A 16596-nucleotide genomic window follows, 5' to 3' on the forward strand; every position below is an offset into this window, starting at 1 on the left:
TTCACGCACACACACGTACTAACACATAAACGTACACAATCTCTTTCCCTCACACTACTAACTGTAGATTCACCCCTGACACTCTAACACCATATGCTGATAAACTAACTGTAATTCCATACAGCAACACCCTCACAAACTGACACCGAATAATAATACTAACACCACACACTAATGCTAACACTATACACTAACATACACACATGCTAACACCATATACTAACACATGCACATTCTACCACCATATACTTACACATACACACACACTCTGCAACACTATACACTTACCACAGAGATACACAATGTCCCACTCTAATATCATACACTCACACATACAGTACTCCCTCTCCCATCATCCTTGCAGCTCACACAGCTCTCCCTCACTGACAAGGAGGGCTGCTGTGATTTGGGCCACTCTCAGAACCTTTATTGTGTGTTTTACTTGGCCAAACAGTGTGTCCAGAAAAAGAAGTGCTTAAGGAAGAATTTACTCATAGACTGAATCAGTTGTGTCTTCCTTTTAGGTGATTTTATACATCCCCTTTCATGTGTGTCCACAGAGTACATTCAGTGAGGCAAAATCTAGCCCTGCCCAAGAGGTGGGGGCATAAGCAGATGGTGGAGCATGCGTGGGGCTATTATCCCCCACTCATGCCAATGGGGCATAGTATTATTAGAATGATATGAAACACTGGCACTGCCAATATCGTTGATCATTACAGTTGATGCTGTAGTAGCCTAACCTACTCAGTACACAGATCACCATGTCTATTTTATTTATTACTCCTGCCAGGGGTTGCTTTGTCCAGGAATCTAGCACTGCTCAGCGGTGATCTCCTGGAGAGGGACACGCATGGCGATGCAGTGCGTCTGCACATCATGTTGCGGCTCCTCTCTGGTATTGAGCCAAATTGGAAGATTCAGCCAGAACGGCCATGCGGCAGGGAGCCTGGTTTTTAGATGAAATTGGAAACAGGAAAGCTTGAAATAGATTTATCTCTGCTGTAGTGCAGGTTGTCCAGCACCATCTCTGCTCGTTAAGATAGACAACTGAATTATTTGAAATGCCCCTGTGTTTTTATGATTGATGGGCGAAATTTAAGTCAGAAAATTTCCATGGGGAGAGTGCCCCTCTTGCCACTTCCTGTGGACGCCCATGATTGAGTCCAGAAATTCGACGCTCATGACTGAGACCGCTATTTTTTTTGTATATTTTTTACAAAAATATTACACACATTTACCCATTCGAATGGCTTTTCATCAGGTTTTCATCCATTGATTTTTTATTAATAGTACTACAAATGGTACATATAAGATACTGTTCACTGATATTATTATGAAATGTGTAAAGCCAACACAGAATAAAATGTTCTAAAAAAATGGGAACTAATTTCCTTGAACTATCAACTTTATTAGTATTTGCACAGCACAGGTGCCAATCATAAGGCAATTGGTTAAACACAATGAAATAGGGTGTTGTTACCCACGTGGAACACTGTGTGGCAGTGTAACACCACCAGGCATTGGCAGTAAATGGGTTTAGCTGTTAACAAGGATGCCTTTCAGAAAAAGGTTGCTTGTACAGTCAAGGGAGGTTGTCAACATGTATAGCCTTAAATACAAGGCTAAAGAAACCAAGTGTAAACACGGACTTCTTTTCCAGATACACAGGCAAACAGGAGTAAGATCTAGCATTAACCATTTAATAACGAAAGGCAGTTCTTGACTTTTCACATATATATCAATACCTAACTATGAAAAGGGTTGCTCCCAATGTGGAAGTTTAGTACCTTCTAAAAATGATGTGACAGAGGAAGTCAATTCATATTTATAAAATTCAAGTTTTATAAGAAAAATTAATGTAGCATGTTACAGTGCTGAACAAGTTGATATAATAAAAAAAATTCTGTTGTAGACTACTAGCACTGCTGCACCCTGAACTCTGCTCCCCTGACCCTAGAATTCTTGTGTTTCAAGCTCAGCATCTTCAGCCCTGGTGCCTCCATCGCTTTGTGTTTTTTTAATCTAAAGTTAATTAAGTAGCTTACATTAAAGGAACTGAAGTAGAACCAGCAAAGCATCTAAATGCAATATGCGGAGAGTGAGCCTTAAGGTTTTTATTCTGCATACTTCTACTGATACTGAACATTGCCAGTTGGAAAACAGCTAAATTACAAAGTTATAGCATTGTGAAAACTGGAAACCTCCCCCCACAAAAAAATATAACGCACAAAAACAAAAAATAAAGAGGAAGATAGAAGATATAGAGAAAAGCTACAATGTGTGTATATATATATATATATATATGTGTGTGTGTGTGTAAAAATGTATACATACATGTATGCATCATAATATAATAATATACAATATTAAGTTTTAGGTAGAAATAGATGATAGGTGATTGATAGGTAGATAATAGAGAGCTGAGTGTGCTGCAAACATGATCACATGAGGACATTTAAAAGTGCCTCCTGTATTTGTAAGACCAAGTGAATTATCTGCACTCTAGGTAATAATGTAATACTAATCTACTTTAAGTTATGTAATAAGAATTGGTCACATTTAAATATTTGTAAAGCCTGGCTCATTAGTGTATTGAAGGTATATTTCATATTTTTTTCCCCACACCTTAATACATATTGGGTGTTGTCTTGATAACTAATTTCTGTGTACAGCAGAAATCCATATCTATGATGGAAATAAAACTACTGTAGTATTAGAATCTCAATTCTGCAGAATATTAATGCTGGTCACAGCATATTAACCATCAGCAATAGGATATTTGAATATAAATAGGCCCCAATTTAAACCTATAATAAAATGGACATAAATGTGAAGGATTATTGTATTTTTGCCCTTTAGAAGATATTCATCTGGTGAAATATGGTAATATGTTTCCATAATGCCAATACAATCTTACAGACAATAACACTGCTAAGAGACTGCGGATCAGATATTGTACTACATACCAGGAATGTGCAGATACTATTAGGATAAGAGAAAAATAGTGGATTCTAACAGGGATTAAAAATCATTTAAATGCTCAATAATTACTATTTTTCAGCATATAAAAAAATCTCTATAAAATAATATAAATGCAGAATGAGGACAATGGTTGGGCATACCATAATTTTAATGGATTCTGAGCAAGTAGCAGAGGTTTAAGTTTCTCCTTAAGATCTCTGGCACACAAAAGGTTAAAATCATGCTATTTTTTTACTCATTTAATTCACTCAAATTTCTCTCTTTCATGCAAAACAATTTTCATTGAAAGCTAACCACTGCTAAGAAAGCCTATTAGGATTTGGTTATATTCACCTTGTGTGTAAGCAGATTTATTTATTTATAGCATGGATCAGCTGAACTCCCCTTTTGCAAGTTTTTGGGTTCAGTCAATTGGCCCTGTTGATGTCTGTGGCTAGTTACAATATATGTTAGGGGGAAAAAGGTGCCCTTCTAATTTCATGGATAGACATCACTCAATGACATTGTTTGCAGCATATTGTGGATATGATTGATAGATACAGCAAACAAGAACAGTAGAAGGTAATATTTGAATGTTGTCTTATTATATGTAAAAAAAAATATATACAGAGAAAGAAAATTAAAATAACAAAAATACAAGTGCCATGTTATGAGCAATGAATTTATTTCCCATTTCATATGTCATGTTATCATTAGAATAGTAAATATCACACTTAAATATTACATCACTAGTGTGTATATATAAACAGATATTTATATACTGTATATAAATACTATAATATATATATATATAGATATATATATATATATCATCACATTGAATTATAGAGCACCAGCAGATTCAAAAGCACTATTTATATAATTTGTAGTCTTTTTACCTGTAATTTTGTACATTTAAGCTTAACTCCCATCATGCTTACTGAACCTTTGGCTAAGCACTGTGCAAGCAGCAGATCCTAGCAATACTAGAGACTGTCTAGCCTTTGCTAAGAGGAAACAATCTTTCATGACATTGCATGTAGCTATTAATGCATTCAATTAAATTTCACACCAATAGAGGAAACATGATACATTGCATGTAAAATTGGAAATCATCCACATCCTATTACTATGCCAGAACCTCTTAGTGAGAGACAGAAAAAGTGCAGTTCATGTAAATAACAGACACTGCTTTATTATCTAGTTCCATAGTTAATATAAAGTCCCAGGATTGCGTTCACAAATTATTTGCTATAGTTAATGCAATTCCTTGTTTACATTGTGTTCACATTGAGAAGACAGCACATACTCTATATAGCATCACATGGAAAGGGGGTTATTTAGCAGGGATCAATGGAGGGCAAATCTTAAAGTAATAATGCTACCAATGTTCCAGATCCTGGGCTCACTACTCAATTCAAGACATGCTAGTGATCTGACATTCCATATGTAAAGGCCTTTGGACATATTGCAAACTATAACAAACTGAAATAATGATAAAATAATACACAATCAGTGTAAACCTACGATATATATATATATATATATATATATCTATATCTATAGATATATATATATATATATATATATATATATATATATATATATATATATATATATATATATATATATATATATATATATATATATATATATATTGAAGCAGTGTCCCCAGATTGGCATTAGTGTTAGATTGGAGTGGTAGCCAGATATTCACTGTGTTTATTTGTTGTAGGCTTTTGATTGTACCTCTCAATGAAGAAATCATCCATTAACTCCACAGAGCTGGCACAACTCACATCTCCTCCACCCTCCCTGATGCCATAGACCAGCATGGAAGAATCCAAGAAAAAAAATGTTCTCTTGCAAGCAGAGTCTGTTTCATCCAACATGCAAATCAAAATTACTCTCTGTGTGATAATTAATTTAAATGAGCCCCCTACACCTATTGCTCAGATTGTTTTCGTCATTTTAGACTGCCAGCTACATCTTGAAGGATATTAATGGAAGCGGCGCCCCTAGTGGTAGGGTTATGTAATATAGCAAACGTTTCTTGTCCCCATTGCGCTCTGGAGAAGAACGGTATATCAATTCGTTACACATCTGCGTAAACAGTTCCTGGGTGTTTTCTGACCTTTCTTGACTATTTCTGATTCCACACACTTCACTTTGTAGAAGGCATGTTAGGACATGGTTACCTATAGCAAAGATTGTGCAGCCAAACCAAAAATGACCAGTCCCTTCAACTTATATGACTTGGAGTACAGAAGTCACCCACACTTCGTTTCTTCTTAACTCTGGACTACCACAGTGTCCACTAACCTCATCGGAGTGTATTAGAGATCCTTGCAGCACTCTACCTGGCCACAGGTCGACCTTCCTGCCGACCTTCCTTCTAAGGTGGACCAACCTGCCCCAGACTGCCATCTGCTAAACCTTACAGCTTGGATCACCCCAGGTGCACCATGCTAGTGGATCTCTAGTGCCACATCACACACCCAGATGCAAAGGGAGGCAAGTGGGTTCAAGTTCCTCTGTGTTGTGATCACTGTTTGTTGAACTGCGTGTATGTGGGTGGGGGCATGGCTTGTTCTTTACTGCACAAGACTTGCTTTTTATTGTCCCCTATATGCAAATAGGGCTTGACTTTGTTTGATGTTCAGATTTAGTGAAAGTCTTGAGTCGCTGTTCCCTACTCTTGGTTCTTTGGTATCTTCTCTCCAGCAGCTCTGTCCCCTTCTGTCTCTGTGTCACTCTGATGCTGAGCTGCTGGATGTGGCTGTGATTCTCTTTGCAGGCTTTTAGCCCGAGAGATATCAAACAGCAAAGCCAAGACTCGCAATCAGTAAGAGCTCAGTCCCAGCAAGCAAGGGCTGCCTATTCATACTCAGCAACCTATTGCATTCTGGCTTCAACCCCCTCCACCCAACCCTCCAAAAGCACTCACACTTGGACTGTTCGTGAGTGATCTATCTGCAGAATTATCCTGGCATCCAACATCGGTGCGATCGCCTTGCTTCCCTGCTGGATTAACTTCATTTTAACCGATCTAGCCGTATTTTTCTCATCTCCAACCCCTTCCACTTTACTGTTTCTCCCCCCTTGTGTCTTGTGGTCATGGGGTTTATAATTTCGTTTTTATCTAGGCTGGTGAGAGCTCTCCTGGTTCTGTAAAGTGAATGTCAGTCTTGGATTTATGTTCTTGAAGGAACAGACAGATCAAGCAGGATATCCCAAGTAAGTTTGATCCGGGAGGATGCAGGCTGTGTATTGGCTCTCCGTTCTTCTTCTTCAGTCCACCCTCCACCTGGTAAGTTTCCTACCTGACTCTATATACCTAATAATGTATGCAGACAAATCTACAAGTAATAACCTCAGCTAATCATCGCAATTACCACCTTTTCATGAGTCTGATTGCCTTCTTAAGGAGCTTTGGGTAAAAGTACATATGCCCCTGCTGCATTTCATCTAGATTGCTCAGTGTTAGCTGAACACCCTTCCCTTTCCATCCTCCACTATAGGGGTCCAAGTAAAAGACTCTACTTTTCTCAGGCTCCCAGACCAGGGAATTGCAATTTAGAGTTCTCTGGTAGCCCAGATGCTTTTCACGCCAACACTAAGTATGCTCAGCCAGCCAAGGTTTAACAAAGTCATTCTGGAGTCTGGAATTCCAAAAGTTATCAATCTCCTGTTAGAACTTTACACTATATATATATATATATTTCACCTAACATTCCAGTTAACCTGTTTATGCCAAAGACATCAAAAATATCAGTGACTTTTCTCCATTATAAACTTTAGCTTCCATACAGATATTCTAAAATGCTAAAATTTCAAAATGATGCACCAAAGGGTGCCTGGAGTTGTGTATAGCTCATTGAAACATGGACTATTGTCAAGAATCATTTATTTTATTAGATTGGTTAACAAGACCTCCAGTTATAGAATGATTAGTTACAAGATGCTAATAATAAGCTATAGACATGATAGTATTTTTCAACTATTTCTCTTAAATTGGAAAAGGGTCTCAGACAGGGGTTACCTGTCATAATGCTTATGTCCAGGTAATATTAATGAATCTAGTAAATGACAGTATCAATGATGACCATGGTAATAATTATGGGATTTAAAGAGCTTTAAGGGTCACACTCTTATTGATCTACTGCTGGTAGCCTTCCACTTCTGTTCAGAAAGGGTTAATTCATATGCAGGTGGTGGTAGAAGGTGTCATTGTAGCATATGTGTGTGAGGGCTGGATTGGGAGATTTCCATAATCGTGTGTCTGGATGAGCTCATGTGACGGGGTATTATTCACATGAAGTCAATGACCTCTGAATTCTGTCTGCATATAAATGCCAAACACCCAGCAGTGCGTTGCTAGTGATCCCGGTGCTGTAGTCTGAAATGAACTGATAATGGCAGTTAACCTTTGCTACTAAGGAAACCCAGACAGGTATGACTCGCCTGCGCTTAGGGACCTGGATCCAATTGTGCCACTAGAGGGCGCTGCGCATCACACTTAGAGGTACTTGGCACTGTGGCTTGGCCAGGTGAAGACTAACCACAAGACACAGCTGTTTTCCCTTCAAACACCCCTATCTTCCCTTGATTAATATTCATCAGAATGCTATTACATTCAAGAAATGAATGTCTTCCAAAGACATTATGTTTCTTTTTTTCTTTTATAGAGCTGATGGTGTGGGACGAAATGTGCAAACATAAATATTTTGACCCATTGATTTTTTTTTTACTTTAGCAAAGAAGAATAAGAAGTATTATCCATTCAGACTGACTTTCAACCTCTTAAATGGGACTGACAATTTGAACAGCTAAATCTAACTTTACTCGGTAGAATCATGTTAAACTAGGCTCGAAAGTAGACTCTAGTCTTAAACTAGACTTGGGAACTCTGTTTAGTAACAGTCTGAATCAGTGTGTATAAAAATGTGAAGTTAGAAATGATACCACTGGCTGTTTCCTCCTCTATGGTACTTAGTGATATTTAACATTGTAATAACATGGGCAAATAATTACCCAAAAGCAGAATGGAATCAATATGCTATGTTAAATTTGAAATGTGTTTTCTGGCACTTTAAAGTACCATTTTCTCTCATTATAAGAACTGTGCTGGATTTATCCGAATGCAGTACAGTCTGAACAACAAGCGTATTAATTCTGCTTTAATTGTGAACTGGGAGCATTTGAAAACCATTCAGTGTGCAAATTATGCTGATTCAATTACCGTTTACTTACAGACTTCATTACCTGAATGCCTTTTCACAGGGGGTTGGCAATTGTGGAATAGGAATACAATTTTCCAATTTCGCTCAAGACAATTTCTGGAGCAATAAAATAAAAAAGTTTAAAAAATTAAAGTTGTTATTTTATATATATATGTTTTAATTATTTAGGGGGTGCCATAAAAATAGGACCAAAGGAAACCATTCTATTTCACCAGGGTATTCCAACTGCCCAGTCTTTGTACAATGAGTTCTGTGAATGGCAAGAAAAAAAGGATATAATTTACCCTGTTCATTTTATTTTTGCCCTATACATAGACCCCACATGTTGGATTTAAACAATATTTCAATATAAGTAGCATACTTTGCACCAAGAAAATTAATAGGCCAGTTAGGCTGTATTATACGTATTGCAGTATACTGTATTAATTTGATACATTAAATAATATAAATAAAATTCCTGTGTTTGCCCCAAAACTTAAAAATACATTTCCAACATAATGATATACAGGAAGCCTTATCAGCATATAATACACTGTTTTCATTTTTACAACTGGAAAGTCAGAAGACTTCTCAATACCAAAAATCACACACATAATATGCCAAGGACCTAAAACACCATAATAACCATCTCTTCTACCTGGTCTTGTGTTTAAATGTATTTTTTGCTACATATAAATATATATATATAGGAAATACAAAAATTTCCATAGAGGAGAGGGTGTTGAGATCAGAAATTTAACTTTTATTTCTAGCCATACGTTCAGAATTTCTGTGAGTTTCAAAATCCATACTCCCTGGAGACAAGACAGGCCCAATGTCAGTATTAGATGCATAGGTACTTACACCTATAATATTATTCTTAAGGAACATAAAGGAAAAAGCCACAGAAAATACACAGCTCAGAAGGTGGTTTTTGCAACTGATATTTTTAAAAAAATGTTATGTTCAATATTTCAATATTTTTTTATATTTTATATGTTCCATTAAAGGACTGCAAAGACAAAGCAACAAGACTTTCATAGTCTGATTAGTCTTATTTTATCAAGGAGTTTTTTATTTGGAGTTCGCAAAAAAAAGAGCTTTTACGCCTTCTGCCTTTAAAGCTTTTTGGTAAATAACATTTTATTGATTGAGGGACACGGACAACACAAAAACAGTAGGAAACATCACATGAATAACGCAGTGTCGGCGACATGGCCAAGAGTCAGGCACACAACAAGGCAGATATTGGCAGTAATAGATACATTCCAAATGCAACCTCCTTCAGGAGGAGCACAAAAGATGGCAAGCAACGCGAGGCAATGTGGAGTAAGAGGCAATGGAAGCCAAAAATCAAAGCCCTTAGTCTAATTATCGCGAGACCATGTGATGGAGAGGGAAACACCTAAACACACACAGTATATAAAAAAAAAAAAATGAATTGCGGGAAGGGAAGTAAGAGAAAGAGAAGAAAAAGCAAAGAGCCAAGAGCCAGTAAGGCAGAAACAGATATCAGGAAGCCAAGTGTCATCACTGAAGCAACGACACAAGCACAGGAGAGGAGAGAAAAGAGAGCCAGCAGGCCCACGTCATCGTGTACGCCTCCATCCTGTCAGAAGCCAGGTGGATCAGCTCCTCCAAAGTCCGGATCTCCTCCACCCGCGAAACCCACAAGCGCAGGGGCGGTGCCACAGAGCGCTTCCAATACAGCGGTATGAGGCTACGGGCCGCATGAAGAAGATGACGGAGAACGGAGCGTTTCATACTACCCAACGACCTCTCAGAGTGGAGGAGGAGCCCAAAGCCTGGGGAAGGTCGAATCTCCTCCCCCCAGACCTCCTCCAAACACCGGAAAACCCCAGACCAGAAGGGCTGAAGCGTGCTACAACTCCACCACATGTGCAGGTAAGTGCCACTATCCACCCCGCATCTCCAACAGGTGGGATCACTCCCCGGTACAACCCGACTAACCGCCACCGGAGTCCTATACCATCGGGATAAGAGCTTGTAAGCCGTCTCCTGGTAGCGAGTTGCAACAGAGCACTTGTGGGCCAAGACGCAAACCTTCAACCACTGGGGTTCCGAGAGCGGTTCCCCCAGGTCAGCCTCCCAGCGTCCCATGAACACCGGAGGGACCAGAGAATCTCCTGCTAGCAACATGCGGTAGAGGATGGAGATCCCCCCCCTGGGGACACAAGGTCGCCGGACAAGTTGCTCAAAAGGGGTAAGAGGTCGAGAAAGATGATGCTTGCCCGGAACCGATCGAACATAACGAGAGATCTGCGCGTAGCGGAAGCGCTGCATCAAAGTGCCCTCAGCGGCAGGAGCAGCCCGTTCGAAAGGCAGGACAGCAGCGCCATCCCACACGGCGGACAGAGCAGTGTCCGGAGACAGCGTAAGAGAATCGAGGTAACCCCTCTCCAGTCCCGGAGGGAAATCCGGGTTCCCAGCAACGGGGGTCAACGGGGACGGGAAGGAAGAAAGCGCCCCACCGACTTGACGCCTACGCCAAGTCCCCAGAGTAGCCCGCACAAAAGGATTTGGGCAAGAGGAGAGACGGAGGGACTCAGGGCGGAGCCCCATGCTACCAGGCAGGGAGAAAGGCGTATCAGCCTGCTCCATAGCAACCCAGAGTTTAGAAGACGGCTGAAACTTCCACTCCAACATGCGCAATAAGTGGGTAGCACAGTAGTACTTGAAAAAGTCAGGCAAGGAAAGTCCCCCGCTTTCTTTCAAGCGCGTAAGCACCGCATAGCGTAGCCTAGGGCGGGACCCCCGCCAAACATAGCCCGTAACGAGCGTGCGCAACTCAGAAAAAAAGGAACCCGGAATTGTCACCGGCAGCGTCTGAAAGAGATACAACAGCCGCGGCAGGACATTCATTTTGATGACATTAACACGCCCATGCCAGGACACGTGGGAGAGATCCCAGCGCCGGAGGTCGCGACGTAAGCGCAGTAAGAGGCCGGGGAAATTGACCCTGTAGATAGAGGAGAGGTCCGTAGGGATCCAGACCCCCAAATATTTGAGACAACCACGGCACCATCGGTACGGATAGGAAGCACCAACAGCACGGGATTCAGCTGCTGACAAAGAAACATCCATCACCTCAGATTTGTCCGTGTTGATTTTGAAGTTGGAGAGGGAGCCAAACAGCCTGAGCGCGCCATGCAAATGCGGGAGGGAGACAACCGGTTGCGAGATCGCAAAAAGCAAATCGTCAGCGTACGCCGACACCTTCAGTTCGCGGCCAGAGCAAGTCAGGCCGTGGATGCCAGGGTCATCCCGAACCGCCTGTAAGAAAGGCTCCAGAGCGATGGCAAAAAGGAGGGGCGACAGAGGACATCCCTGCCTGGTGCCATTGCGGATCGGAAAGGAATCTGTGAGGGCTCCATTCAGGCGAATGCGCGCAGAAGGGGCAGAGTACAACGACATGACCCAGTGAAGCCAAAACCGTCCGAAACCCATGGTCCGGAGAGTCTGGAACAGGAAGTCCCAGGCCACCCTGTCGAACGCCTTTTCGGCGTCCGTGGACAATAGAAGTATTTTTTGTCCCGTCGCTTGGGCAAAGTGAATCGAATTCAATGCCCTATAGGTCCCGTCGCGCCCCTCCCTGCCAATGATAAAACCCGATTGGTCAGGATGAATCAAGGAGCCTAACACACCCTGCAGTCTAGAAGCCAGGACCTTAGCAAAAATTTTTAAATCCGCGTTCAGGAGGGATATGGGCCGATAGCTTTGACACAGCAAAGGGTCTTTCCCCTCCTTAGGCAACACAGCAATCGTCGCCATCAACGAATGGGGGTGCAAGAGGTCTCCCTTCCGCACAGCGTTAAGAAGAGTCACAAACGGGACCTTCAACTGCTCCCAGAAAATGCGATAATACCGCAAGGGGAGGCCGTCTGGCCCTGGAGCCTTTCCCGCCGACATCGACTTCACCGCCGCCCACGCCTCCTCCTCACCAATCTCCTCCTCCAAGGCCGCCGACTGATCCGCAGTCAGCGTACGACGGATATGTTTTCCTAAGTATTCATGTATGAGAGAGTCCCGTCCAGAACCCGAGGAGCCAACAGGGAGATTATATAAAGAGCGATAGTAATGGCAAAAGGCGTCCGCTATGTCAGTGGGAGAGCAGGAAACCAGGCCCCCAGGAGTTTTAACCTTACTAACATATAGAGATTGCTGCTTGGAGCGCAGCGCTCTAGCGAGGAGACGGCCACTTTTGTTGCCATGCTCATAAAAGAGGGAACGAGTGCGGAGGAATGACCTCTGAACATCGTGGTTGAGAAGAGTATTCAAGCGTCGCCTCAAGGCGAGCAGCTCGAGATACGTGCGATCGTCGCAGGTGCGTTTGTGGAGAGCGTCCACATCCGCGATGCGCTGAGAAAGATCGGAGATTTCCTGGGAGCGGAGTTTCTTAAAGTAAGACGCCTTACTGATAAAGAGCCCCCGGACCGTGCACTTGTGAGCCTCCCAAACTGCAGGGCAGCTCACCTCCGATGCGGCATGATCTAGGAAAAAGTGGGACAGCAGCTCCGAAGCAGCCCGAACCACGTCGTCATTAGTCAGGAGAGAGTCATTAAGGCGCCAGGAATTAGTGGAAGGCTTATAAAGGGGAGCCCGGAGTCGCAGGGTCACTGGGGAATGATCTGATATCTCAGCAACACCGATAGAACACCCTTCAGCTTGACCCAAATGATAGTATTCCATCAAGAACAAATCAATCCGAGAATACGACCGGTGCGGAGCAGAATAACAAGTGAAATCCCGCTCACCTGGGTGAAACGCTCGCCAACAATCAACAAGCCTGTATCGGCGCAGAATGGAGTTAAACTGCTTGACATGGGATGGTGGAGTAGGGGACGAGCGCGATGTCGAATCCAAGCTGTGGTCGGGCGTTACATTAAAGTCCCCTCCCGCAATTAATATGCCCTCCTTGAAGCCCATAAGAGCACGAAGGATACGAGACAGGGCGGAGCACTGACCCCTGTTGGGGAGATATATCGATGCGAAGGTGAACACCTGGTCATGGACAGTGCCCTTGACAAACGTGAACCTGCCCCCAGGGTCCTCCTGTTGAGCAGTCATAAGGAAGGGAACGCGACGGGAGAGCAGGATAGCCGTGCCGCGGGACTTAGAATCCACAAAATTACTCGTATATATCTGCGGGAAGGCCGGGTGACGAAACACAGGGGCATGTCCACCACGAAAGTGAGTTTCCTGGAGGAACACCACCGAAGGGGCAGCTTTGCATAGAGTCCGGAAAACCCTAGACCGTTTCTCCGGCGAGTTAAGGCCCCTAACATTGAGGCTAAGAGCAACCAAATCCACTGCCCGAAAGGGGGAGGCGAGACGGGGCATGAGGAGAAGCTAGCAAAGGGAGCGGGAGCGTGGAAAAACGCGAAAGGGAGAGAAAGAGAGGAAGAGGAGAGAGAAGAGGAAGGGGGAGAGGAGAAAAAGAAATAAATGGGAGAAAAAAAAAAAAAAAAAAAAAAAAAAAAAAAAATGTACCAACAAATAAAGAAAAAGACAAAAGAAAACAACAAGGAGGTGGGAGAAGGGGAGGTAAAGAGGGAGAGGGGGAGCAAGACGCGAAAAAGAAAAGGGGTAGACGACTGGTAACAAAAGAGAAAGACCAGGGAGGAACACACAACACAGGGAGGAGAAACACAGGGAAACACAGGGAGGAGAAACACACAAAACACCAACGGGAACCCGCGCAAGCAGCGCGTAACAGCAGTTGTCGGAAAGGACGGCGGCAACAAGGCCAGGCGTCCAGCAAGACGGAGTCCGACCTGCTAGGGGGGTAGTAGAAGCCCCGCCCAAAGTGGCAGCAAGGTGGAGAGAGCCAATATGAGTCGGAAGAAACCAAAAACTAGAGGCAACAAGAACTCCACATTACCCCGCAGCCGCCACTCACATAATCAGAATCAATTAGCTGAACCAACCGTAAACAGAACAGAACACAAACCACAATATAGGCTATATTAGTGAAGAACACCACAAGCACCTCCCACCACCCGACCCGCCACTCGGTCATAAAGAAAAGAGAGGGGAGAGAGCAGAAACAAAAAAGAAAGAGGAAAGGAATATAAAAAAAAAAAAAAAAAAAAAAAAAAAAAAAAAACCCAAAGATGAAAATAAAATAATAATAATAATTAAAAATAAATAAATAAATAAAGAAACCCCCACAGAATAATAACAATTATGAGCCTACGAAATGAAAGCTACCATGTAGCGTTATCGAGCGCACTAAGTGTGCGGGAAGATGAAGGCACAGCCGCGAAAAGGAGGGGGGGTGTTAATGCAGTGCTGCAGCGCCTCCCTTGGGAGCCTCCAATCACATTAAATGTACAGGAAGAGTAAGGCACATGCCTGAAAATCAATATGTTCAACAGCTTGTGATACACACTTGCATAAACACATAAGTTGGCACACAAAGGCAATCAGATGCACAGAGTATAAAGTGTTGTTAGGAAGTAAGCGCCCGGGCCAACCAGCGTGCCCTCTCCGGGCTAGTAAACGTAGATAGCTGCCATGACGTAGGAAATAGGCCAAACAGGTAGCAGTTATACAGTAGTGTAGTCTGAAAAATATGTAACAATAACGGCAAAGCATGAATGTAACAGGCAGGCACGGAGACCTAGCGCGCACACGCAACGGAAGAAAAATAATAATACATAAGAGAAAAAAAAAAAAAAAAAAAAAAGAAAAAAAAAAAAAAAGGGGGGTGTTAATGCAATGCTGCAGCGCGAGAAATAAATGTGAGCCCACTAGATGAAAGCGGCCTTTGGAAGCCTCCAATCATATTGAATGTACAGGAAGAGTAAGGCACACGCTTGAAAATCAATATGTTCAACCGCTAGTTAGACACACTTGCATAAACACATAAGTTGGCACACAAAGGCAATCAGATGCACAGAGTATAAAGTGTTGTTAGGAAGTAAGCACCCGGGCCAGCCAGCGTGCCCTCTCCGGGCTAGTAAACGTAGATAGCCACCATGGTGTAGGAGAGAGACCAAACAGGTAGCAGTTATACAGTAGTGTAGTCTGAAAAATATATAACAATAACGGCAAAGTATGAATGTAACAGTCAGGCATGGAGACCTAGTGCGCACACGCAACGGAAGAAAAATAATAATACATAAGAGAGAAGAAAAAAAAAAAAAAAAAAAAAAAAAAAAAAAAAAGGGGGGGGGTTGTTAATGCAATGCTGCAGCGCGAGAAATAAATGTGAGCCCACCAGATGAAAGCGGCCTTTGGAAGCCTCCAATCATATTGAATGTACAGGAAGAGTAAGGCACATGCTTGAAAATCAATATGGTCAACCGCTTGTTATACACACTTGCATAAACACATAAGTTGGCACACAAAGGCAATCAGATGCACAGAGTATAAAGTGTTGTTAGGAAGTAAGCACCCGGGCCAGCCAGCGTGCCCTCTCCGGGCTAGTAAACAGATAGCCGCCATGGTGTAGGAGAGAGACCAAACAGGTAGCAGTTATACAGTAGTGTAGACTGAAAAATATATAACAATAACGGCAAAGTATGAATGTAACAGTCAGGCATGGAGACCTAGTGCGCACACGCAACGGAAGAAAAATAATAATACATAAGAGAGAAAGAAAAAAAAAAAAAAAAAAAAAAAAAAAAAAAAAAAAAAAGTGCCGCAACAAGAATAACAAATGTAACGAGTCCGAGCACGCCGAGTGTTCAGGAAGAGTAAGGCACATTCGGGAAAAGCAGCAAGTGCAGCAGCGTGCCAAACCCACTTGCAGAAGCACAGAAATGTCCACATAGCGGCAGTCCGATGCACAGAGCTCAGGCCGACCAGCATGCCCTCCAGGGCTAAGAAACGTAGGGACTTTCTGTTGTGCGCCGTGGTACATTGCCGTCCCACTTGTAGGCAGCCGAAAAGAAAAAAAAAAAAAAAAAAAAAAACAAAAAAAAAAAAAAAAAAAAAAACAGAAAAACTCTCCCCACGGATCGCAGCATGACGGCACAGCGTCCAAGTGACGGTCGATGGGCGTGGTCCTCTACTCCTCACGTATTTGCGCGGTGGTTCTCCCGTCATCCGTGGACCTTCCACGTCGCAGGTGGGGACGCCGTGGCAACGGAGCATCACGAGGAGCCGGGGCAGGAACCGCCCGGGGCAGGAACCGCGAATCATCCTCCATAAGGGACCAGTCCGGCACCTGCGGCACAGGCAACCCGAGGGCCGAAGCCACTCCCGCAACATCGCTGTGCTTACGCACAGAAAAGGTGGAGCCAGCATGCGTGATTGTCAGTTGAAAGGGAAAACCCCAACGGTATCTGATGTTGCGCTCCTGGAGCAAGGAAGTAAGCGGTCTCAACGCCCGCCGGCTACGCAGCGTAATGGGGGAGAGATCCTGGTAAAGCGCCAGAGAATG

General features: G+C 42.9%; 1 protein-coding gene across 1 annotated transcript in view; it reads left to right on the top strand.

Moving 5' to 3' along the window:
- Positions 1–5606: 5606 nt before the first annotated feature.
- Positions 5607–16596, top strand: part of NXPH1 (neurexophilin 1) — a 138618-nt gene continuing 127628 nt past the window's right edge. The window contains exon 1 of the mRNA XM_053468336.1: positions 5607–6274. Coding sequence (XP_053324311.1) covers positions 6221–6274 — 54 coding nt within the window. The 5' untranslated portion in view covers positions 5607–6220. The remainder of the gene's footprint in view (positions 6275–16596) is intronic.

The sequence above is a fragment of the Spea bombifrons genome, chromosome 5, assembly GCF_027358695.1.
Source record: "Spea bombifrons isolate aSpeBom1 chromosome 5, aSpeBom1.2.pri, whole genome shotgun sequence".
Lineage (NCBI taxonomy): Eukaryota > Metazoa > Chordata > Amphibia > Anura > Pelobatidae > Spea > Spea bombifrons.